This window comes from Nuphar pumila, chromosome 13 (genome assembly GCF_984573655.1).
Source record: "Nuphar pumila chromosome 13, dmNupPumi1.hap1.1, whole genome shotgun sequence".
NCBI classification, from domain to species: Eukaryota; Viridiplantae; Streptophyta; class Magnoliopsida; order Nymphaeales; family Nymphaeaceae; genus Nuphar; species Nuphar pumila.
In genome coordinates this window covers 84,560,870-84,587,421 of record NC_143261.1, presented here as the reverse complement: position 1 = coordinate 84,587,421, position 26,552 = coordinate 84,560,870, and the positions used below count along the sequence as shown (strand labels likewise).

General features: G+C 37.9%; 1 protein-coding gene across 5 annotated transcripts in view; it reads right to left on the bottom strand.

Moving 5' to 3' along the window:
* Nucleotides 1–5,884: 5,884 nt before the first annotated feature.
* LOC149818947 (SKP1-like protein 21) overlaps nucleotides 5,885–26,552 on the bottom strand; it is a 79,105-nt gene continuing 58,437 nt past the window's right edge. For all 5 annotated transcript variants that reach the window (XM_089984083.1, XM_089984084.1, XM_089984086.1 and 2 more), the window contains exons 9-10: nucleotides 24,768–24,901; nucleotides 5,885–6,159 (exon numbers count right to left, since the gene is read on the bottom strand). In XM_089984083.1, coding sequence (XP_089840209.1) covers nucleotides 24,814–24,901 — 88 coding nt within the window. In that variant the 3' untranslated portion in view covers nucleotides 5,885–6,159; nucleotides 24,768–24,813. The remainder of the gene's footprint in view (nucleotides 6,160–24,767; nucleotides 24,902–26,552) is intronic.

Below are 26,552 nucleotides of genomic sequence, written 5' to 3'. Positions count from 1 at the left end.
GTAGTGGAGCTGAAGGGACAGATAAAGACAATGAACAAGAAGACGCACAAAATCTTGGCGATGATTAGAGGACTGTGTTGAAGAAGTTCTGTTTTTTTATTTTTCTTAATTGTAATTGTTGAATTGTAAATAATTAAACTTCTTAATTTTAAGGTGGAACGATTAATTGTTGTAGATTCTTGTTATATGAATTTTTTTGTGTGGTTTGTTTTTTATTTACAGGAAATAAAAATTGTACAGTTCTCGGTAAATAATTTTCAAATAAAAATTTTTTAATTTTTTTTCGTGTTTGCGACGGATTAGCGCCGGAACCATCCGTCGCTATTCATATTAATATAGCGACGGCATAGCGACGGAAGTAAAGCCGTCGCCAAGCGGTGGTCGACGTTGAGTACCGACGGATTGGCGACGAAATATAGCGCTCGTTATTCCGTCGCAATTAGCGACGGACCTGGCGACAAAATAATTCCGTCGCCAGTTAGCGTCGAAATATTCGCGACGTAAGCATACTGTCGCCTCGTTGTCGCTAATCCGTCGCTAACCATGTTAGCGACGGATTAGCGACGGATTAGCGACGGAATGTGGTCGTCGCTAATCTACTGCTTTGTTGTAGTGTTAGTCCATACCATGTCAATGATTACGTTTTTAAGGGAATTATTCCAACACATAAGAATTGAAGAAAAAACTAGTCTTTATGATAAGGAAAAAATGTGGTGGAACAAACTATGAAGTACATGTAATAAAAAATAATACAGAGAGACAATTTAAACTTAAGCATGCTAGTCTCGAAAATTTCAATCAATCTAAGAAAAACCTTGAGTTCAAGAAATTCTCGGAGAGTTTACTTTAATATAAATATGGAGAAAAATAAGCATTTTGCTACACAATGCAGTCATCATAAGAATGATGAAATGCAAACCATAAAAGAGAAGTTTGCCATCACGATCTCCAAAATAAATATTATAGGAGACGAGCATAAATGGCAGGTATATTCTAGATCCACTAAGCATGTATCCAATAACATATATGACATGTATGCTCTTAACTTATGGCAAAATTATGTTTAACCACCTATGTTTTAAAACTTTTAAACTAGACGTGTCTTTCCAAAAAACTACTTGGATGACTGCCTATGTCACTTCTTCTTGTTAATCTTACTTATTTAGCCTTAAATATATTTCAACTATAAAAAGTGACATTCAGTAATTTAAAGAAAAGAAATTAATGTCTAGTGTTATTTTAAATAGTCAACCATAGTGAAATAATAGAAAAGTAACTTAAGGCAGTAATGTAAGCAATTTGTTAAAAATATAAGCACCTATTTGAAAAGTTTTTAAAAAACATTCGGTTAAAAGTAATTTTGACAAGTTAGGTGCCTATACGTACATTTCCCTTACATATATGAACTAGTGGAGGATGGCTCTAACGCATTTATGAAATCTGTCTTTAGTAAAGTAGTTGGAAAGAGAGTTTCGATTTGCATATCACTTTCTAAAACATGCGCACCTTGAAAAATGAGAATGACGCACTCAGAGCATTTGTTGAATAAAAATGCTTCAAACATGTATTTGTATCCAACTAATTTATATTTTCTAATAGTGAGATATTTATGGATAAGTATGCCACCAACATAATTTTAAAGCTTAATATTATAAATAAAAATAATTATTTAGCTTATACAATGCATGAAAGTTTATGACATGATGAATTAGGACATATATATAAATTATGGTTCCCTAGAAAATTTAATGAATTTGTTGCCTAATAATGTTAGTAGTAAGCATGAGAAATGTTAAATATGAATTAAATCCAAATTTGATAGATAACATTTTCTTAAATCTACTAAAAATAGTATACCTTCTATGCAATGTTATCAGTATCGGTGCACCGGCCTGTATCCCAAGATTTTCAATATGTTGCACGGCCGATTCGGCTAATTTTTAATCAATGTAAAAAAAGACCAAAAAATATTTATTTAATATTAATTTCAAATTATTTTAATGATTTTAACATGTGTCACGTAATGATTGACACATAATAAATTTTTTTATTATTTTTGTGCCGATACAGAACAGAACGATTCAGCTGAGTATCAGTATTGGCTGATACAGCTGAATCAGCAGCCCAACGATTCAGGGCCGATACCCGATAGTGATACTGACAACATTGCTTCTATGTATAGTTTTATAATGATATTATAAGATTTTAAGAGTAGACCATCTCACTAAGATAGAAATTAGTTTTATTAACTTTGTAGATGATTATTCTATATGCACATGTATGCATTTGTAAAAGAGAATGAATGAAGCACTTAGCAAAACCATAATTTTTAATAATAAGATAAAAAATATTTTAAACGAAAGTTATTTATATTAAGAGTGATATTGGAGAAAATTATGCATATGATGAATTTATTGAATTTTCTTATGATTATGAAATAATACACCAAAGGACAACACCTATACCCAACAAAATGATGTAGTTAAAAAAAAGAAATTTAAAAGAAATGATAAAAACATTAATTATTAATTTGAGTGCTTATAATTTATGAGAGAAAGCACTACTCACCACATCTCATATATTAAATAGGGTTTTATATTCTAGAAGAAAGTCTACACTATATGAACCATAGAAAAAATAAATTAAGTTACCATAAATTACAAGAATATTTGCTTAGGCAAAAATAATTGATAATTTAATACCTAAACTATGATATATATTAGTAACTTATGAATTTATGATATATGCACGCAATAGTAAACCAATAAATGATAGCAGCTTGGAGCCATCCTCGTGATTTCTTTATTTTTATTGTCTTTTTTTTTGTTTGGGGCAGGTTTGAATATATCCCTCATTAAAAATTTATGGATATGATGATCCAAGTGGGTGTATGGGGGTATTAGGAGTTACTGAAAGGGATATAAAGGTCTTTTAGGGTCAATAAGGGCTTCAAGTGGATTATTTAAAATCTCAAGGGCAAGAAAGTTCTTCTTTCTTAATAAGCACCTCACAAGGGGCATTGTGATCATTTTACCAAGATGAATGCCACCCTAGGGCCATTGTTGTCTTCATGCATGAGGAAACAACTCTTAGGGATCCTCTTAAGATAGTGTAAGACATTCTATTATGATTCTTAATATAATTGAGATATCTCAATTTGGCCTATTGATCATTTTGGTAGGATTGGTTCTTTCCTTATAAAAGAGGTTGGCTCTCTTGGATTCTTTTCAAAGTAGTCATTTTCCCTCCTTTCTAAAACTCTCTCTCTCTCTCATGCCCTCTTAACCTCACTCTCCCCCCCACACATTCTCAACCTATCTCTCTCTCACACCTCCCTAGCCTCTCTCCCTCTCTCACGCCTTTTATAACCCCTGAGTTGCTACCATTATCATTTGGGATCAAAGCATGGTATGGTTTGATAGCACCCAAGGTTAAAATTTTCCTCATTCGATGTTAAGGATCCTACTAACTGAATCTTCAAGGGAAACAATACTTTTGGGTCATGCAAACCTTGGAAATAGAGAAAGTATCAATTGCTTTCATACATTTAGAGGAAGATGTGGTGTGTTGGTACAATTGGTTCGAAACAAACCTAGGAGTCCCTAGCTAGGATGCATTTTCATGTGTCCTAGTGTTGCGTTTTAGGCCATCAACCTAAATGTGCCTCTCTCAAAAAATCCGTCAAAATGATAAGCATGATGGAGTACCAATCTGAGTTCGAACAACTCAGCAACTTGGTATGAGATTGGCCACAAGAGGACTTAATAGGAACATTCATGATCGGCCTTCGCTATGAGCTACAAATCGAAGTGCAGGTCAGTCGTCCTACCAGCATCATAGAGTGCTATCAACATGAAGAAAAGTTGCAATATCAGTCTAAAAAAAATATTTGGATCGGATTCAGTCCGAAAGCCAATTCACTCGTAATGCATTCTTCCTTTAAGAGTGGACCAGGTGGGTCCAATGCAGCCACCAACGGAGATGGTTCCAAATCATTCTTTTATGGTTCTAAAAAAGTAAGGCCATGTTTGGAATCTGGTAGTTGGGATGGAATCATGTACGTTTATGCATTTGAAGAAGCAGCAGATGCCAAATCCATTTTTTAGTGTAAATACAAAGGAGAAAGGGCCTCACTTCCCATCCCAAATGCATAAACGTCAGCTACCAGATTCCAAACAGGACCACCAAGGTAGTTTGACCAAGATTTTACCTCAAGAACACCAAATGCATAAATGCCATCCCAGTTACCAAATTCCAATCAGGCCCTAAAATTTTATGTAAAAAAGTTGCCAAATGGTGCAGTGGTCGAATGACGAAAAAATGGGCTATGTTATCATTCTGATGAAATATGACGCCTCAGTCACAAATATAAGACCATGAATATGTATTATGTAACTTATAGTAAGAACGAAAGTGTGGAGAAGAAGGAAGAAAAGAATGAGGATGATCCACAAGAGGAAGTCATGGAGGCATCTTTTGATGCGCATGCTGAAGTGAAAATGCCCCGAACCATGAAGGTTCAAGGGACTCTCAAATGCACCACCAATTTTATCTTCATAGACACAGGCAACACATACAATTTCTTATAAACCCAAATGGCCAACCACTTCACACATTCCTTTCGAAGTCGTTGTTGACAACGACAGAAAACTATGTTGCCATGCCAAATGCACCAATTTGGCTCTTGAGATCCAAGGCACTACTTTTTGTTTGGATTAGTTTGACCTTTCCATAAAAAGGGCAGACTTGGTCCTGGAGATCCAAGGCACTACTTTTCATGTTATGTAATGTCTATGTTATCCTTGTGGAAAGAGCTGGCTTGTATATTGAACTACATATCAAAGGGTTCATGGGTGTTGCAGGAACCCCAGATAATTTGCAATATCAGATTGTAAAATAACGGCATATATGCTTGAAAGGAAAATCCTTGGAGACTATTTTTGTTGTTTAATATGACCAACTTGGCTCCTTCCCCAAGTTGCAGGTTATGCATAATGACCAGACTCATTGTTGATGATTTTTTTTTATGATCAGGGGTAAGAAATGCTAGAGTACGATACAATACGTTTTTTTAAAGGCAAGCTGGGGTTAGGCAGATATCTCTAAGCCCCATGTGGGGGAGGGATTCGAACCTGGGCCTTCAGCTTGGCACAGGACCCTGCTTACCACCTCGATGGTAGTACAATACAATACTTGGTGTTTTTGGCTAGGTGAATTTTGCTGTAGAATGCTAATTGCAGACCCACTGAAGGAGCTTTAGGGCTTGTAGTAGCACTAGCAGTAGGGCTTGAAACACCATTCACCGTGGCTCGAATGTACATCTAACGAAAAGTATCATTATAAGGTGGTTCACCCCAATGCTTGCTCAAGATATCACCCCATAGATCGATTTGATTTGTCCTTGCTTTTTTAAGTCGCCACCTAATTTACTTGAAAGAACCTATAGTTTCTGGCCTAAAACAACAATAAGGACTAGAAGTCTGATTCCATCATATGCTGGAAGGCATGGCCGTGAAGCCCTGTCATGCAGCAGGTTCTCTCTGATGTGAAAGGCTCTGATGCGAAAGGACTCATCACGAGAACACCTTCATAGTGCCATTGCATGAAGCTCGTAGTTACAAAACTTATTTTTCTCGGTTTGCGTTGAAACCATTCGGAACTCCATGATTGAAACCAAGTTAATGTGAGCAATCACAACGTCACATTCAGTGAGCATTTGCTCATTCAACATAGGTTCCTGCAATGTTTTCCCTACACGTATAGCGACTTATGTGTTAACCCACCTGATTAAATTAAAATTGCAAAGCAACAAAGGTTCTTCATGCTTAGAAAATCAGACAAGTTCCTCATTGCACCTGATGAAAAATGGTATGAACAAAGGCAGTAGAAAGATACAACACACGCATATTATAGATAAATGGTTGAGGAACAATTTTACAACTGGCAAACAACTTTGGCCTCCAGTGCAGCTCAGCTGGGAGGCAACTTGGCATAATTTTCAATTCAATTCCAGCCTTCACAGTCAGTGGATCAAAATGGGCCTAGAGGATTGGATAAGAAAGTTGCTTTTGTCAAATCTTTACCAAAACCCATGGTGAGAATCGACTGTACAGCATCCATGTTGCACATGGATGATAGCATGTCATGTTTGATCCAAACCTGTTCACATGAAAAGCGTTAGAATGGAAATGGTAATTTTACATCGTATGAATGCAGATAAAAGGCATGAAACTGCAAGTTCCCAAATCAACAAAACGCATGATCACCATATATGCCAAAAAAATTGTACGGAAGGGCCTGCAGTTTCTTTGAGTGATTCAACCAAAGAAAGAATCTAAATGCCAAAACCATCAACCGTTTCTGTGCGATCAGGCAAAAAAGGAACAGAATATTTTTTACAATAAAAAAGACTTTACTTTGCAATTCATGATTATGATTTAAAGGGATCAGACATAAATAAAATCCACATTCAGTAATCTCCATGAGAAACACCGAGAAAGTCAATGCAGTTGCAGCCCTGTATAAGGTGTCAACTATTTAGATTGATTCAGATCTGTCACAGGGACTCTCCAACTAGGTGCCACACCCACGTCGCACCCGCACCCGATGCGGTCAACCTGACCCTGGGTGCAGTCAACGCACCCAGGGTCATTTATGTCCAACTTTTGGACTTTATATATATATATATATATATATATATATATATATATATATATATATATATATATATATATATATATATATTATATTTTTGCCACACCCCCGCACCCGCACCCATGTGACAGATAAGGATGCAGATATCACCAAATCCTATATAATTGGATATACATTCAGACATCACTCAGTAACTAGATCCCATCAGTGCAAGTCCAATTAGCTTCTAAACAGGTCTAAACTTGCATGCAATTGAGCAGGAATTTAACTGGAATTCATTTGAAATTCACAAATCCACGCATCATTTGACAAACAAGAAATATACCGATTGAACTAAAACCAATAGCAACAACGATACACCATACTTGGGCCTCTCATAGAAGTAAGTTTGATTATTGAAGCAGAAGATGTCGAACATGGAGGGTTCCAGAAGCCACAGCAGCCCTTAGGATTGTTTATGGAGACTTAACATAGAAACAATACAAGATGGTTGGAAATTGCATTAGACCAAGGAGCAGCTAGTACTGAGAAAAGCAAAGCTAGAATGGGACTTTAGTTTGACCGCTAAAGCACTGGCATGTCTGGGAGTAGGAAAAGAAATGAATAAATGTGAAAAAATAGAATCTCCTATGATATTCAAAAAGAGTGAAATTTTTTCATGCCAACAATTTTCAGAACTTGTACAATTTTCTCAGCCATCCATGGGGGAAACTTTCTCAATGCGAGGAGAATTTTTTCTGACATTTTTTCGCACTTGTACAATCTTTCCAGCCGTACCTCCAATGCTTTCCATATGAAAATTCTAATTTTCATATAAAACTTACCACCTCCAAATGTTGAAACTTTGGTAGGTGATTCAGGAAAATAAAAAAAAATTGTGGTTTTAGAACATGCTATGTGGGATAGAATTTCCCTCAACAAATTCAACATAAAAGTTTGAAAATTCACGTTCTCCTAAATGAGCCACACATTACCCATAGGAAAGGAATTCCAAGACTTTGGGGTGTCTGAGACACAAAGTGCCCCTTATCAAGCAGAATTAGGATGGCAAACTGACATTCTAGAAAGGTCAATCTCCAATTATATGGTGTCATGCAGCTTCATTGATAGAAATTCTGTTATTCAATGATTTCATGCAGCTTCATTGATACAGATTCTACTATTTGACGACGAATTGGTATGAAATGATTGCCTTGAAAAGCAGGATGGAAAATTTTTTTACACATTAGAATGATCACTAAACTAGCTTCAGGCACCTCTAAATCTTGTTTTTCATAAAAAACATGCAGATAAGTAACCCCAATAACCATACTATCAGAGATAAGTGAATGTCAAACCATACTATCAGAGATAACTGAATGTCAAATCAGAAACAACTTATTGTTACTTCTCACGGTAAATTAGAAGAAACTGGTATCTTTAGAGGTAACACGGAATGTTATTTCTTGGTTGAAGTGCAACTAAAAAAGCTTGTCATAAAGTGAAGAAGCACTAGCTAACAACTAAGATCATGAACAGTGTCTTTATTTATTGCAATGACGCATGGAATAAACTGAATTGCAATAAAGCAAGGCTCCTGCTTATATATTTTAAATGGTTGTAACAGGTAATACCCATTAAAGGTATTTTTGTCATTTCACATTTATGTCACATGGGTGCGGGTGCGGGTGCGGCACTTTCAAAAACCTTGGGTGCGGGGGTGCGGCAAATAATTTTTAAGTTTTATCCCTTTCATGTTAAGTCTACCTGATATTTTACCACATAAAACATGAAGTTTTATCATTGATATTCCTCGTAAAAATTGATGTAGCATCCCTCGTAAACGTCGCAGCACTGGCCCGAAGGCCGCGCAACTGCGAAGCGTCATCCGTCGATTCCGACATTGAAAATATCAGTGCAGGAAGGAGAGTTGTTTCGACTCCCCCCCTGAGCCAACACATATCGAACATCCGAAAGCCCACATAGCGGCAAGGGAACCAACAACAGAACGTTGTTGTGTGGCCTGCCAAACCACATGTCCAAGCCTTCTGGCAAGATGCACAAGAAACCTTGCAGTTAAGACATTAGCACCGAGTAGGGACACGATTCCGCTGCGGCAAAGGGAAAGTAAACATAGAGACCCAAAAAAGCACAAGCCGTGCACACAACCATGTGCACGATGGACATGTTGAGAAGCCGAGCACCCAAGCACCTCGTGGCAAATTAGCACCGCTCGCAACCACGATGTCGTCGGGCCCCTCCCCGACATTCTAAGAGGGAGAGAGGGAAGACAGAGAGGAGAGGAGGAGAGCAAAGGGAGTTGGGGGTGTAAAACCCACATAAAAAAAAAGATCGGACCCGGGTCGGGTCTGGACCCGACCCAGGCTCGTTCTCGTTAGGGTTTTAAAATCCGAGGCAGGGTGAGGGATTTAAAACAAAACCCTCTCCCCTGTGCGCCGCACCCCGCCCATGCCGCTCCACCCCCTCGACTGGATAAGGGAAACCTTTGAGGGTTTCCCCGAATATCGCCCCTCGAGCACTTTAAGAGCATCGCAGGAGGGGAGTGTGGGCTCAACAACGCTCCTCTTCCTCGCGTCGACGCTCCCTTCTCGCAACTCTTGATGTTGTCGTGGCTGATCCTCACTGGTACGCCTGCAGCTCCCTCGTTCCCTGCACATGACAGCCCCGACGACGCCGATCCCCTCACAGGTACGCCCTTCTCCTCCTCCCCCATCTTCTTGTTCCCCTCCCTCTCTCCTTTCTCTTTGTTGGCTCTGCAGGAGGTCGGCGGCTCCTTGCTGCGCCCTCCTGCTCCCTCTATGCCTACCAGAAGGGCGGTAGGGGACCACCGACCCCCGTGCTGCACCTCCCCCCCCCCCCCCCCCCCCCTATTCGCCGATGTTTTGTCAGGCATGGGCCGAGGCCCCTGCCATTCATCGTTTTGTCAGACATGGGCCGAGGCTCCTGCCATTTCTTGTTTTGTCAGGCAAGGGTCGAGGCCCCTGTCGTTTATTGTTTTGTCAAGAAGGGGCTGATGCCCCTGCCATTCAGTGTTTTGTCAGGCAGGGGCTGCCATTTGTTGCTTTTGTCAGGCAGGGGGCGAGCACCCTACCGTTGGTTGTTTTGTCAAGCAGGGGTTGAGGCCCCTGCCATTCAGTGTTTGTCAAGCAGGGGCTGAGGCCCCTGCCGTTCGCTGCTCTGTCAGGCAGGGGCCGAGGCCCCTGTCGTTCGTTGTTTTGTCAGGTAGGGGCCGGGGCCCCTGTTGTTCGTTGTTTTGTCATGCAGGGGCAAAGGCCCTTGTTGTTCGCTGTTTGTCAGGCAGGGGTCTTGGGCCCCTGCCGTTTAATTCTTTCCTGGTAAGCAGGGGCTTTGACCCCTACCACTTATTAGATTTCGTACGACAGGAGTCTCAACCCTTGACGCTCATGCTTTCTGCCGACATGGCAACCTTACCACTGCCCTTTTGTTTTTTTTACAACTATGGCATAATAGCTTTTACACTCTTACAGATTTATGCAACAGGTCCCGTTCGTGCTCCGCGGTCCGACCCCCGTATCATCTACACTCATAGGTGCATACAACTACACAACATCCCGAGGTAGGGGAAAGTCACACGGGGATTTTGGATGAATGAAATAAAGTAAAAGGATTCTGAGATAGAATAATTTATTTTGCATTATTGCTTACATGTAAAACAATATAACTTGTGATCACTTGTTGTGTGTTTTCTCGTTCCTACTCTTCTAAAATTATATGCTTGATGTATGCTGTATGGGTAAGCTCATTTCTACAGTGATTCTTATTAATGCGTTTCTGTACTTGCTCACTGTTGTGATTGCACTGTAGATGTTTTGTTATTACATGTTAGATCTTGTTGCCGCCTTCAGGTAAGCCTCGTAGGGTGTACAGGTGCGTGTACCATATTTTGTGCTTATCGAAAAGATACAAAATTGGGTATATGCGCTAAAATCTCGAGAAGAGGATCGTCCTGGTACAAGGCCGACTTCTTGAGCACGAAATCTTGCTTTTAAAATGAATATTTCATCTGTGTGTTGCTAGAGGCAACTAACAGTACCCCGAGTCGGTTACTCGGAGGAAATGATGGGATCCACAACGATCCCAAGACTTGCCTAGAAATTCCTATTTTGTAGTGATTGAACATACCAAGTATATTACTGATTCTATGAAATACTGTGATGGGTTATCCTTTGAGAAACCCACAAGTTGCTATCGTAACCAGACTTTGAGACAGGTACGGTATATACATTACGATAAGTAGTATGAGAGGTCGTTGAGTACCTCGAATTGTGCAATGAGTACTCTGTTGAAATAAATGAAATAATGATGTTCGCCTCCACAGGCCAAATGCTCAAAGAGCAATGCATGTCATGTATGAACTAAAGAAATTGCAAGATATTAATGTTTTTCCTCTCATCGTAGTCGTACCTCTAGGTAGGTACGATCGTACTTTTGGACAAGTACGTCATATGAGTGTTACGATGTTTGGTTGATGAGGTTGTGGCAACCTCAAAGCATGCATATAGCACAATGCTCAGATCACATAAATGGTGACAACTCGCCTTCACAGGCAAGATGCTCGAGTAGGTCTAATAGACTAGAGCATGTAGAATGGGGCGACGGTTAAGAAACCCCCGTCATGCCCATTCGACCCTCACGGTTCATCAAGGGAGAGGATGGATGGTACAAAAATTCTGATGGACAGGTTGTTAACAACCACCCCACGAGCAAAAGACTCGGCTTCCCCAGTCATCGGAGTTAGGGGAATTGGGATTACCATAAATTATCCTAGGTGGTAACTCCCAAGTACTTCTGCAGAAGTTGGATGCATCTATAGAGCACGAATGCCTTTGGAGATTTACTCTCTTGGTCACTGACCGTTCCCTTAGGAGCGGACTCAGTCAACCATCCAGGTTAATGAAAAACACCATAAATAATAAACCCGTCTAAGTTGTTTTTACGTTTCGCGTCTGTGCGTACCCACATGCCACTTAATATCAAAACTTAAATAATATCATTTTCATAATAAGTTGTAGATGATTGAGATTTATACTACTTGAAATGTTGTTGCTATATCTGTTTCAAGACAATAGATCTTTACATATATTGCATCTGCCAGAGTAGATTACATATTGTACTTGTTGCTTTTAATGTAATAAACTGTTTATCTCATGAATGTCTTGCTTTATTTTATTCTACACTGTCTATTCGTGCACCTACTAGTTTGTTATGAAACTGACTCATTTCATGGGTAGGTGACGAGTAAGACTTCACATGGAGCCGATGGCGCGATGCAACATGGCCAACATGGCTCGAGATTGTCCTTCTTTCTGCTGGCGTCTTGGCTATGAGTTTTGAGTTTTTTTTAGATTATTGGATAATGGGAAAATGCACATTTTGTACTAAACTGCAGATTTTATTAATGATTTAATTGTTCTATATTACATTGTTCAATGTGTTTCCACGAGCTGCAGTCTCGTGATGGTTCTCGCAGGGGTAGATGCGAGCTTTTGCCTTGTTTTTGCATGCTGAATTACAAAACTCAATAATTGGCTTTTAATAAAAAGATAATGAATAAAAACATAGTGTAATATACATTCTGAGATATCTTATCTGGAGTATGAAAATCTTAGAGAACCGGTCTTGGGGAGACTGTGAGGATAAAAAAACTCCGTGTGCTGCAATTTTGTCCCCTAAACCCGATATTGAGGTTGCTTCTCTTGGCCACGGTTTTAGGGAGAGTCCGCCACTTTACCCGAGAGTGGTGTGTTGGTCACAACTGTGAGTTTGTTTTGGTACCAAGTGACACTTGTGGGTGTGGGGTGTCCCTGACATTAGATGTCGAGGTCTAATGTTTCGAAGGTGATTCGGTCGAGGGCTAAGTTTGGAACCCAGTAATAAACTACAAATTGTGTGCTAAGCTACCCTGAAAACTTAACTTGACCTTAGGGATTGTACCTGTTTGGTGTATCCGCGGGCAACGATAATTAAAAAGAAGAACTTAAATTGTATGCATTTAATAGTGCATGTATATGGAAAGAAAAGAAACTTAAATAAAAGATAACAAAGGATTCATGCAGTGCACATAAATGATGCATATTCATGCTATGCATTAGAACATGCATACGTTATCTGTTCCTTTAATTGTTATATGTTTGGTGGATGCGTGATGTTACCTTCTAATGCATGTTAAATGCCTTGTTTTACTTGAATTGTGATTCATGGTATTGATTAATGTTCTTTTGTGCCTAATAGATGCACCATGTTGCATGAATGCTTACCTGAATTATGTAATTGTCATAATTGCATTCCTCTGAATTTGTATCTGTGGTTATGAGATATTTAAATGCTGCTATTGACGTTACCTGCCAGTTAGCCTCTGATAAATTGTTGATTGTCATAGTATAGACCGTTGTTTATTTTTGGTATATACTGAACATCATACTTGACACCCATATTGGATTCATGATGTATCACATTAAAAGTTACAGATTTCCTACTTAGACAGTTGTAGTCTAATTCTTATAAATTTTCAGGTGAAGAATTGGAGTTAGGAGCGGCTGCGGGATGAGGCTTCGATCGGGATTTTGGATTTACTGTTCCAAGGATAGTGTGAGAACTCTGATCTTAATTTTCATTGATATTGAAATGAAAAGAATGTTTTGGTCTTGCTCTACCTGTAATGTTCTGGAATGCTTAGCCCTATGGTATGACTGGTTTCCGCTGTATTAAAAAAAAATCCTCAAAATTTGGGTTAAGATTTCGGGGCGTTACACTGTGTCAAAGCAACTTGAGTCTGGGCGAGTACATCGCCAAATTTCAGCGGTTGGAGCGCTACTGTCCCAACTTGTTCGAGGATGATCATAAGCGGGTTGGGAAGTTCATTCGTGGATTGAAGGAAGGACTCAGGCACCGGGTCCTCACTAGCATGCCCATGACTTTCTCTGCGGCTGTAGCGGCAGCCACCCTACTGAATGAGGATTGGAAGCGTTCAAAGAGCGCTCAGGCAAAAAAGCCACCTGCAACACGTGGTGATCAGAAGAGGACCCACTCTGGCGGCCCAGGGCAGTGGCCACCATTACCTGTGAAGACCGAAGGAGGAAAGAAGCAATTTCCTTTGGCAAAGCGCCAACGACAACAGGGCCATCCACTGCCCAGACAACCTTTTGGAGATAGCTGCCCCAAGTGCAAGAGGCCCCATGGCGGACAATCCTGTCTGCGGGACACTGACGGATGTCTGTATTGTGGCAAGATGAGCCACTTCATACGTGACTGCCGCAAGAAAGCAGCAGATGACCTCAAGCGAACCGGCGGCGTATCTCAGCCTCCTCGACCACCTCAGCAACAACAGCGGGTACAACCAAGCGGTGTCAAGGAGCCAGGCCGAGTTTATGCAGCCACGGTCGAGCAATTGACCAAAGGGGATCTCATATAAGGTACCATTCTTGTTGTTGGTCAAGCAGCTTTTTCACTCTTTGATTGTGGTGCCACACACTCGTTTGTTTCAGAAAAATTTGTAGAACAATTGCATATAATTATAAAACCACTTAACAATGCTTTAAACGTGTATAACCCTATTGGGAAGAACGCGGTTTGCGCCACTTACATACCAGAGTCTAGCGTAGTTGTGCAGAGCGACACTTGCCTGCTTGTGCCATCCTGCTTGAGATGACAGAATTTGACGTCATCCTAGGCATGGATTGGTTGCACAAGTATCATGCCAAGATCATTTGCCGTGATGGCAAGATCGTTTTATCCCCGCCAGACTTTTCGAGAGTAGAATTCAGAATTCTCAAACCTATGCGAGCTAGTCGGATGATCTCAACGCTGAAGGCACAAAACTACTTGCAGAAGGGATGCACTGTCTTTCTGGTTAGTGTCATCCAATCGGATCCGATGCCTATTCCCATCAATGAGCTGGATGTTGTTCGCGATTATCCCGATGTGTTTCCCAAGGAGCTATCAGGACTTCCGCCACCTCGTGAGGTAAAATTTAATATTGAATTGCTACCAAGTACGATGCCAATCTCTAAAGCACCATACAAGATGGCACCAGCTGAACTTGAAGAGCTCAAAAAGCAATTGCAGGAGCTGTTGGATCAGGGATTCATTTGCCCCAGTGTATCTCCTTGGGGAACTCCAGTATTATTCGTGAAGAAGAAGGACGACACCTGGCGATTGTGCATTGACTATCGAATGCTCAACCAAGCCACGATAAAAAACAAGTACCCATTGCCGCGTATCGAAGACTTGTTTGATCAGTTACAGAAGGCTAAAGTTTTCTCGAAAATCGACCTTAAGTCTGAATACCATCAACTTAGAATTAGGAATGATGATATTCTTAAAACGGCCTTTTGGACCAAATACGGGCATTATGAGTTCACGAGCATGCCTTTCGAACTGACCAATGCCCCCGCAACTTTCATGGACTTCATAAAAAGGGTGTTCAAGCCATTTTTGGACACCTTCGTGATCATATTCATCAACGACATCCTGGTGTACTCAGAAAGTCGAGAACAACATCGAGACCATGGTTGCGATATAAAATTCTCTTCTAACAAATGTTGGATACATGATCGCCGGTCTGGGAGGTTGATTGGAGAAGGCGCTAGGAGAGGAGACCTCTGGTATGTTGATTTTATTCAAATTCCCAAGAACCAATTTTATAATGTTGCTCAAAACAAAGATATTCATGTATGGCATAAGAGACTGGGACATCCCAACATTATTAAAATCTCTTATTTGCCTTTAATTAAACATCTTTGTAAAGAGGATTTTTTACATAATGAATGCATTCTTGAGAAGATGAAAAGTCTACCTTTTACTCAAAGATCCATGTTTATGATAAAATCCTTTGAAATTGTTCATTCTGATGTATGGGGGTCCGGCTCCTGTGATATCTAAAGGAGGATTCTCATACTATGTAATTTTTTGTGGACAATTACACTAGATTTTGTTGGATATATTTTCTTAAACATAAACATGAAGTTCTTTCAACTTTTAAAACTTTTCATATGATGGTTTTAAATCAATTCAATGGAAGTTTAAAAATTCTTAGATCCGACTCTGGTGGCAAATACCTCTCAAACGAATTCAAGAGTTATCTTGAAAGTTATGGTATTCTTCATCAAAAATCCTGTCCAAAAACCCCACAACAAAATGGGTTAACTGAACAAAAGCATAGGATATCATTGAAACAACTAGAACCTTGCTCATTTCGCAAAATATTCCAAAGAAACTCTGCGCTGAGGCAGCTCTTACATCATTCTATCTCATAAATAGACTTCCATCAAAAAAATTGAACAAGATTTCCTCATTTGAAAAATTGTACGAGAAAGAACCTGATTATAGCAGGTTAAGGGTTTTTGGATGTAAATGTTTTGTCCTTACTGATAAAAATGACAAACTTTCTCCAAAGGCCATTCTTTGTGCCTTTCTTGGTTATTCTGAAACCCAAAAGGGTTTTCGATGTTATGATGTTAAAAATGACAAATTGTATGTTTCCAGAAATATAAGTTTTTTGGAAAATATTAGTGGTTTTGAAAGCCTTGAATCTAATGACGAAAACATAGATTACACTTTTCTATTTGATCTATTAACTGAAAGTGATGATACTAGTGATAATGAGTCAAATCAGAATAGCTCAAGTGATAATGAAACCAGAGAAACCAATCATGTGTCATCTCCATTTCATAAACATGTCGATGAGGAACCTCCTAGAGATCCCATCACATATACTCATAGAGAAAGAAACGCCTTCAGAGGTGCCCTTGAAAGATATAATGATGATAGTCAAAGTGAGGAGAACCTTCGTAGGACCGAGAGGCATAAAAAAACTCTTTCTAGGTTCATCTCATATGAATCTTTTTCACCTAAACATAGAGCCTGTCTAAGCGCCATTTATTCTTACATAGAACCTAGAAACTTCGAGGAAGCACGGAAATGTCCTGAATGGATAGCTGCAATAAATAATGAACTCGGAGCTCTGAGAAGAGCCAAGACATGAGAATTTCAAGTCCTTCCTAAAGGTAAGAAAACAATAGGATGTAGATGGGTATTTAAGGTTAAGACTAAGAGTGATGGATCCCTTGAGAGATATAAGGTCCGACTAGTTGCAAAGGGGTATAGTCAAGAATATGGGATTGATTATGAGGAGACCTTTGCCCCAGTGACTCGAATGGTCATTGTCCGATGTCTTATAACCGTTGCCTCAATCAACAAGTGGAACATCTATCAAATGGATGTTAAGAATGTCTTTCTAAACAAAGATCTAAATAAAGAAATATATATGTATGCTCTTCCTGGAATGAAGACTCTTAAAGGAAAGGTGTTTCGCCTTTGAAAAACACTTTATGGTTTGAAACAAACCCCCAAGGCTTGGTATGATAGGTTTAATTCCGTAATGATAGAAAATGGTTTTTCATCCTGTTTTACTGACACTGCTTTGTTTGTTGGAAAATCCAATGCAGGGACTGTGATCTTACTGTTATATGTGGATGATATGCTCATCACTGGTAGTAATTCTAACGGGGTTAAGAGTATAAAATCAATTTTGAAAGAAAAATTTGAAATGTCTAATTTGGGTTTTCTAACTTATTTTGGGGGCATTAAAGTAGCATACTCTCATAGAGGGTATTTTTTATCTCAAACTAAGCTTGCTTCTGAGATCATTAACAGGTCAGGTATCACAGATGAAAAGGTTTCGAAACTCCTGCTATAGTAGGAGCAAAAATGAAGATTGATGATGGTGTTCCTCCTTCGGATCCTACTCCCTACAGACAACTTGTAGGATCATTGATGTATCTGAATATTATCAGACTAGATATCTCTCATGCAGTCCATTCTGCAAGCCAATTTCAGCATGCACCAACATCAGTCCATATGAGTGTCATCTTGCAAGTCATAAGTTGCATAAAGGATACTCTAAATAAGGGAGTTTTTTTGTTCTCTTCTGATTTAAAATTAATTGCTTATACGGACTTTGATTGAGGAGGTGACCCAAATAACCGTCACTCTACCACTGGTTTTTGTGTGTTCCTAGGAGACTCACTGATTTTGTGGAGATGTAAAAAGCAACAAAAAGTTTCTCTATCCTCGACCGAAGCTGAATATCGTGCCATGACGACTACTACCATGGAAATTGTATGGATCCATCAGTTGCTAGAAGACATGGGGATCACAATAGAAGGGCCCACCAAGTTGTGCTGTGACAACAAAAATGCAATTTATATTGCGAAAAATCATACTTTTCATGAGCAGACTAAACACATAGAGATGGACTGTCACTATGTTCGTGAGGTGTATCTCAAATGAGTCATTGACCTTCCATATGTCACGTCCGAATATCAGTTGACAAACTTCTTCACTAAAGTTTTGTGTGCTCCACGCTCGGTCATCTTGCCCTAAGTTTGAGGGGGGGTGTTAAATTATGTAAATCAAATGTAAGCTAATATATATTTTATATATATAAGGTAATACATATACATATATGTATATGTATCTACTTATTATATATATATATATAAAATATATATATATATATATATATATATTATATTGTTAGCTGTAGGGGTAGTTTAGTCTTTTTACATATTCTTTTTTGTGAATATGTTTGTAACCCTTTTTGTATTTTCTTATTTTTCTATTTCTTAATTTCTTTTTTTAATTATTGTACTTACCTTGGGAGGGGCCAACACACTAGTCGTTGGACCCCTCCAACAGTCACATTTGTGACCATTGGAGGGGCTACGACTATGTGTGGAGCCCCTTACAAGGCCCACTAAGCCCTATAAATAAGGGCACTCCTTATATTCTTTAAGGCTTTGGGACTATTGCCCAAGCTTATTTTCTTAATGCTTATGATTCCTGTGTATGCAATTGTGCATTTGTGAGTTTTGTATTGTGCTTTTGTGCACAAGTGTTTCAAGTGTTCTTGTTGTGTGTGTGTGTGCACGTATTTATTTCCAAGAATATTGTAATCTTGATCCTAGTATCTTGTTGAAGATACTTTCACAATAATCACATGATCCAAAACTAGATTTATACAAAATAATGCTTATAAATCATATCTACAGGGTCTGATCAACAAAAAAAGTTTAAGAATTTTGAAAATTTTAAAGATTCTATTAGGTGGGAGTAGGTACTCCAGGTGCACCTTATCATTACCAATATAAATGTATACTCTGTTTTTTTCCAAATATATATATAAATATACATATATATACATATATATAAATATGAGCTTATATAGATTACAAATATATATTATTATAAATTTTGAATTTTCTTAATCTTTTCTTTAGGGTTCCGACTAGGCTGACTAGTCTCGACTACGCCTTTTAGATGTCTGTTGCCTAGGCACCAACTAGTACTTTTGACTACATAGTTGTCGGCTACCTCAAAATAGCTGATATTATTGTGATATTTTCAAAATATCGATGACGTTGATATGTATATATATATAGGGGTAATGTTTGCTAGTCAGGTGGGTAAGGAACACTCAAAAATCATAATATTTTTATTTTTTCCAGTTTTTGGCACATCTCACCCTCTAAATGTGATCTACACATTAAGTTTAGTAGAAACTGACCTTTGGATCATGTTTTTCTGACATATATGTCAGATTTTATGAAGGTTGAAAAACCAATGGCCTACAATGTACAAATTTTCAATGCTCAAAAGAACATATTTTTACGTCAAAAAACTATGATCCAAGGGTCGATTTCTACTATTATGTCCATGTTATACACATCCATGAGGTCAGATTTGGTCAAAACTATCGAGTTCCTTAGAGAGTTGTCTTTGTTAAGTTGTATATATATATATATAATGATGCAATAGGAAAATACCCATTAGAGGTATTTTGGTCATTTTTTTTTAATAGGTTGTACCCATTAGGGGCACATTAGTACTTTTACTTTATTTATTTAGTTTTTCTGTTTTTATAGACTATTTGGTCAAAGACCAAATAGAGTTGTTGGGTTCTTTTTGGACTAGTCAACATAGAGTTGACTAGTCAATAGAGCTGTTCAAGCAGTCCAACAACTATAAATATAGTTGTTGGAACAATCCAACAACTTTATTTGAAACTACCTCTTGTGTATAAATTGGGGTGAACCCTCCTCTTGTTCTCCAATTCTCTTCTAAAGCAATCTAACTCATTTTATGAGTATATTATTAATAAAATGTTGCTTTTGTGCCTTAACACATGGTATTGCGCTTAGTGGCAGTTTGTATTGCCTTTGTTGTCACCTTGTATTATCCCTTGGTAGACTTGTGCATGTGCACTTTGTGTTTATGTTATTGTAAGCCCTTTGAGGCTCTTGTTTTGTTTTTCCACATATTTTATTACACTCTTGGGCCCTTAGTTGTCATAGGCGTTAGACGAAGCCTAGGCGGTGAGCCCCTAAAAAGCCTAGGCGAGGCCCTAAATAAAAAAACAAAAAAAATATAAACAAACTACTAAAATTAATAACAAACATGTATACAACATAAAATCAATCAACAATAAGCAATAGGCAAAACAAAATATGTCGTCGAACACTATAAGACAATTATATTAAATAACCTGCTCAATACATTGCTCAACTCAAAACATTTAACACAATACATTTAACTAAACATAGAGTTCAGAAACATGTCTATATATAAGTCATCTTCATTCGTTTATTGCATTGTTTAGTAGCTTTAGATGATGATGGCAAGTTATCTTCATCATCTAAATCAGGGACCACCTCTGGCAATTTATATCCCACAAATGTTGTATGTACTTGTGTCTTTCTCTCATCATCTTGAGAAGCTCAACATGAATATAAGAAGGAGTGCTATGTATACATAATTTCACATTAGAGTTGATATACCCCACATGACATTTAAATCTATACAACCCTTCATGCATTATAAAATCACAAAAGTTACACTTTACTGTTCCTTTGAGAGACATCTCCAAGTCAACAGGTGTACAATATTTCAATGCAGATCCTTTGAGAGGCATCCTTCAAGACATTCACTCTTCATCAACCTCATAGAACACAAATTAATAAATCTAATCACTACAAACATGTAAAACAATGTAATTGATAATCATGTTAAAAAATGAAACAATGAACAATTGAATAAACAAACCATGCAACCGATAACCTATACAAAAAATTAAAATATAACCGATTAATCACCAAATAAAAATATAAGCATACAGATATTCAACAAATCTACACCCATGTAACATAACTAACTTTAAGTGTAGTCAAGTTTAAAATAGTCAAAGAACTATAATAAGTTTATAATAACAACTTGAATTTAATCCTTAGATGATGAACTTGAAAGTCTATCATCATCATCTGAATCATCTTCAATGATATATTGCTCTTCTTCTTCAGTTTTATCTGCAGAGCTAGCTTCTTCCTCTTCTTCTTCCACGCACACCACCTTCTTTCCTTTGTTAGACATTTTCTTTGTTAGGTCTTTAATAGCACGCATTTTTGCCCTCGCCTCATGCCTTGACACTCTGGATGCCTTATCAACAAGATCACATGTAAGTGACATGTCATCTTCGAAGACTGCCTTATATTCACTTGGCCACAAGTCGTTATCATCAACTTTTCTTAAGATGATGTGGTCAAGTTCGTTCGCTCTACATACCTTCGATTCAATCTCCGATTATATTGCACAAAAACTAAATCATTCAACTTCTTGTACAAAAGTTGGTTTCTTTTCTTTGCATGATTATGCAAAAATAATATATAAAGTTAAAATATATACAAACTGACAATTATTATTTAGTAATTACTAATTAGTAGTAAATAATATTTTACCGCCTCAAAAGTACTCCAGGTACGTTCGCAATTGGATGCTTTGCATGTGAGGTCTAAGACTCAAACAACAAAGGTTTGGAGCTGGGGACAACCAATAGCAAAAGAAATTCACTAATCCACTAAAAAAATCAAATTAGATGCAAATAAAATATATGTTATAAAAACAATGTAAAGCGAGATTAGTTATCAAAGGCGGTGCTTAGGCGCAGCCCCACCGCCTGGGCAATACAGTTTGGGCGGTGTGGCCCTACATTTCAGCCAATTTTTTTGTTTAAGTCATTGACTAATGTCAATGACTATAAAAGGGGGAAAAGGGGGTCCCTTTTCCCCCTTATATTTATGTTTGCAGTTTCCTCTCTCTCGCATGCTAGGGCACAAAGAAGAAGACTTTTGGGCCTCTACAAACTACAGGTACGAGTACCCTTCTCTCTCTCTCTCTGTATGGGACCGGCAGCTGCTCTCGACGATCAGGGATCTCTGTTATCCTTACTTGAACCTTTTAATATACATCATCCCACCCGTGTTTGATACCTTGGATGTCAGGCCACTTCTGGCTTTTGTGGTTCGGTTCAATTTTGAATAGTAGGGGGATTTGATGATAGTTTTGTTTGGCATGGTTGTTTTGTATAGATGATTCTTCTGTAGATATAAACTATGTTGATTTTGTTAATGGGGATTGTATAAATTTCGATGATTTTTTATTATAATGAAGGAATTTTTCGAATACAAGATTGGTTCTTGTTGTTCTTCTACTTATATGATGGTCTGTCGGTTGATGTTGCCTAGACCCCATGATGGTTTTTGTTTTCTTGATATGCTTGATTTCTTTGACTAAAAAATCTCATCGAAAAATGTAGATTTCCAATGAGTTTTAAGAACACCCTCCTTTTTTTAATGATCCAATAGGCATGATGTCTTGTTGAAACAATTGCTACCATCGTTATTGTTGCTAAGAAATTGATGCTTATGCAAAGTTAATTCATTTGCCCTTTGCTAGGCAAGTTGGGGTAAATGAGAGATAGTGCTTGCAGTATTTATGAGAAAATCTTGAACTTTGCAGTGACAAGTGAGATAGAAAAGATGACAGCATTTGTGCCATCAAAATAACATATTGACTTCAGCTAATTTATAACCAATAGATGACAATGAGTGTATGTTGTGCATTTTAATTTTACTCTCATTTGTGGTTGTTATGTGTGAGTACATGTGCATGCACCTTAGTTGACAGCATTTGTGCCATGAAAATAACACATGCATGAACACTTACACGTGTATGCTTATTTATTTATTTTTGTAATTTTTTTTTATAAAAGCCCAAAAGCATGTTTTGACTATTACTTATTATGTAATATATTATATATTTATATATATGTAATATGCATCAATGTGTGTTTCTGTGAAAGGCTGAATTCATATTTTGTGTTTATGTTAATTGTTGCCTATACTTACTCTTTTTAATTTAGTGAATTTACATGTTACTTTTTTTTAGATTCTTATCATTTTTTGGAACAATGATGAAAGGGGCTTCTTTTGCAAGTGCTAGCGGGTCCACTCCAAGCACGACATTTTCAAATTTGAAAGATATGTAGAACTTCAAGCGAAAATTAGGTGATCCAGCATGAGAGTGGACCTATTTTAAAGATAAACAAGATCTGAATCCTGTGACATGCCTTAAATGTGGAATAACTTATAAATGAGGCATATACAGAATAAAACATCTACTTAGGATTGGAAAAAACGTAAAGCCTTGTGATAAAACAACTGCAAAAATCAAGCAAGTACTTTCTAAGTACACAGAGGAATCAAAGAAGAAGAGATGGAAAAAATATGAGAAAAGCAGTTAATATATATAAAAGAAGTGAAAGTTTGTTCTCAACTTCTGATTATGGCGAAGGACATGTAGTTTCGCAGATGGAAGAGCAACTGAGTAGTACATTCAGCTTGAAACCTCCACAGGCAAAAGGGCCTATGGATTTATAATTCCAAAATGATTTAGCAAAGAAAGGAAGGCAAGCAAACAAACAAACCACGTTAAAAAATTGCTTCAAAAAGGAAGAAAGGAAAACAATGTGCAAGTATATTAGTAGGTGGTTTTATGACGATGAAATACTTTTTAATACAACAAAGATGTCTTCATTTTATAGTACGATTGAAGCTATAGGCCATTTGGACAAGGGATGAAGCTTTCATCATATCACGAGCTGCGAGAACCACTTTTGAATAAAGAAATAAAGAAAACAAAGGAGTTCTTAGACCAATACAAAGTGCATTGGTCTAAATAATGGACGCAGCATAATGTCAGATAGCTGGACTGATACAAAAAGGCGTACACTCATTAATTTTTTGGTTAATTGTCCTTTTCAAACAATGTTTTTGAAATCAATTGATACATCAAATGAAGTAAAAGATGAAAATTTGTTTTTTGCATTGTTGAAGAAGTTGGGGAGAAAAAAGTGGTTAAGTTGTTACCGATAATGCCTCCAAAGCATTTTCTTTACCTCCTATGAGTTTCAACTAGAGAGTACCTTACCCATGAGGGTAGCAAATGCTATTATATATATATAGTCATAGATATCGGCAATATTTTCAAAATATCGTGATATTATCGTTATAAAATCAAAAAAAATATTTTGCAGGAAAAATCTCATGATATTTTTGAAAATATTGAGAATTTCAATTTGTCGTGATAATATCATCACTATTACATAAATGGAAAAACTGTGGTTAAATTCAATGTTGTCTAATGAGGATTTTGAGTGCAAGTGTGGACTAAGTGCAAGTCTCAGAATACCAGTAGAAGTGGAGAACCCACTATAAATGATAATGAGGAAAAATATTCATAGTTGGAGTGGTAGACGCAGTTATACTTGCAGTGATGTTGATTATTTACTCGACTTTGACAGTGTCAAGGACGTTTGAAGTCTCATCTCTGGTGACACATTTTGGGTTACGAAGGGTGGGGATTTCATCAATGACTTGAATCACCCTTATAAATGGGGCACACATCCATATATCACAAAGCAAATGTCAAGTACAGCCAATCAGGACACTGGTATCTATAATTGAAATCGCTAGAAATTCCGGATCATCAGTGTTCTACATTGCAAAAGCTGAGAAATGCTGAAAACTTGAAAAGAAATCAAACTTCAAGTAGGCATTAGTACAAGCATCAGAGAGCTCTGAACTTAAACAGCCATAGAGTCAATGATTGTGAGGAATATAAATAATCTACATCCTTTTAATTAACATAAATAACGAAAAAGATAAACACAACAGAAAATATAGTAAACATATGAATCTTACTTGTAAATCTTTGCAGGGAAGAACCACTAGTAATAGATACTGGAACCTATCTACTCTCTTGTCCCAAAGAAAGAATTTCCTGCATTCTTTGAGGCCAATCTGAATTCAATCTCCTCGCAAAATCTTCAACTTCCCTGCATTTACGAATGTCAAAGATATCAGAAGATGGATGGTGGTATCAAAGGAGCATTTTATGTCAAACAAATAACAAACTAAATACAATTGGTAATAATACACACACACACACACACACACACACACACACACACACACACCTCAGCAATCAGATACAAGTTTTCCTTTTTTTCCTTTTGAAAAGCAAAGATTGAATTAATTTATTGAAGTGAAGCAGAGAAAACATAAGCATCCATACATGCTTGAACCAATCCAATGGACATCTTCATTGTTCCACGCAGACAGACATCTTAAAACAACATAGTCTGGTGCTAAACTGTAGCACATTATACTGAAAACATAAACCAGACATAACACCAGCTTGCCTTAACCAACCATCCAAATCTCTCGTAACATATCGATGATGCATAAGGGTATCAATTTGTGATTAGCTAATCCGCCATTTATTGCAATCATCCAGCCAGGCTGATGAAGTGCATCTGGGCAAGTTGGATGAAGACATGTTAGAATCTCGAGTCCGGTAGCCCGAAACCAACTCACGGCCAGCTTGAACCAAGCCTACAGGGCCAAGATGCCATTTTAGGCTTAATTTTGAGATTCCAGAATTTATTTTGAGCACGTTCAATAATATTTTTGTCCGGAAATAGGTTTTTGAGTATTTAGATTTTATTTTGAACTTCTGTAATTTTTATTTTCCTTAGGTTTAGCTCCAATGGCCCATTAGGATCTGTTTAGGTCATTGGCAGGAGTATGTGGGCTACAGGTAGTTTTGTATTTTTGTAGTTAGGACCGATCCACTTGCCCTTGGGTGTGGGTCAAATTTTGGGACAAGAATCAGGTTAGGATCCGATTTGGGTCCATTTAGGGCTTGTTCAAAGCATTGGAGGACCCGCCCCATTAGTCCCTTTGGGCAGTACCTCATTTTCCAAGGGAGAGAGACATTGTCTCTCCTCCCTCGTTGATAAGAACCCCAAATCATGAAAGGGGGTTTTCATCTCTCTTTTGTTGCTGCTTTGAACTCCTTGAGGAAATGCCCATTGAGAAGACCTTGGAGGAGGAGATGTCATCCCCTTCCTCTTTCATTCCGTGCTTCATGTGGATGATGTAGTGTGTGGAGCGACCATTCAGGAAAATGGCTGGCTGTGTGACCTGCGGTCCAGCTGAGTGCTGTGTTGGTGCTAAGGTGACGCCGTTTCTTGGCCAGCGATCTTCCATCGGAGCTAGGGACACCCCTTAACCTTGGCCGACACCCTTTCCTGTTTCTTTCCTTGCTGATTTTGGTTGTGATTGTCATTGAACTGTTTGTTCATTCATTAGGTCTGAATCAAAAGCATTTTCGTGATTTGTTGGTTTAATATTAAATCTGGTATTTGAATATTTTGTGGAATGAATTATTAGAACTATTTAGGACAGGTCCGCAAAGTGGACTGGTTGTGTGTTCTATTTTAGAAAATCGACTTCCTTGTGATGAAGATTGGTTGATTATAATTTTTATTAAATATGAATTTTAATTGTTAGAAGGTATTGCTAGGACAGGGAATATAAAGTTTCACAAATTTTTCGTGTTGAATGTTTTGAGATAACACATTTTCATGTGTTTGAAATGCGCTCACTAAGTGTTCGGTGAAACGCCTCAACAAACTTGTGTGT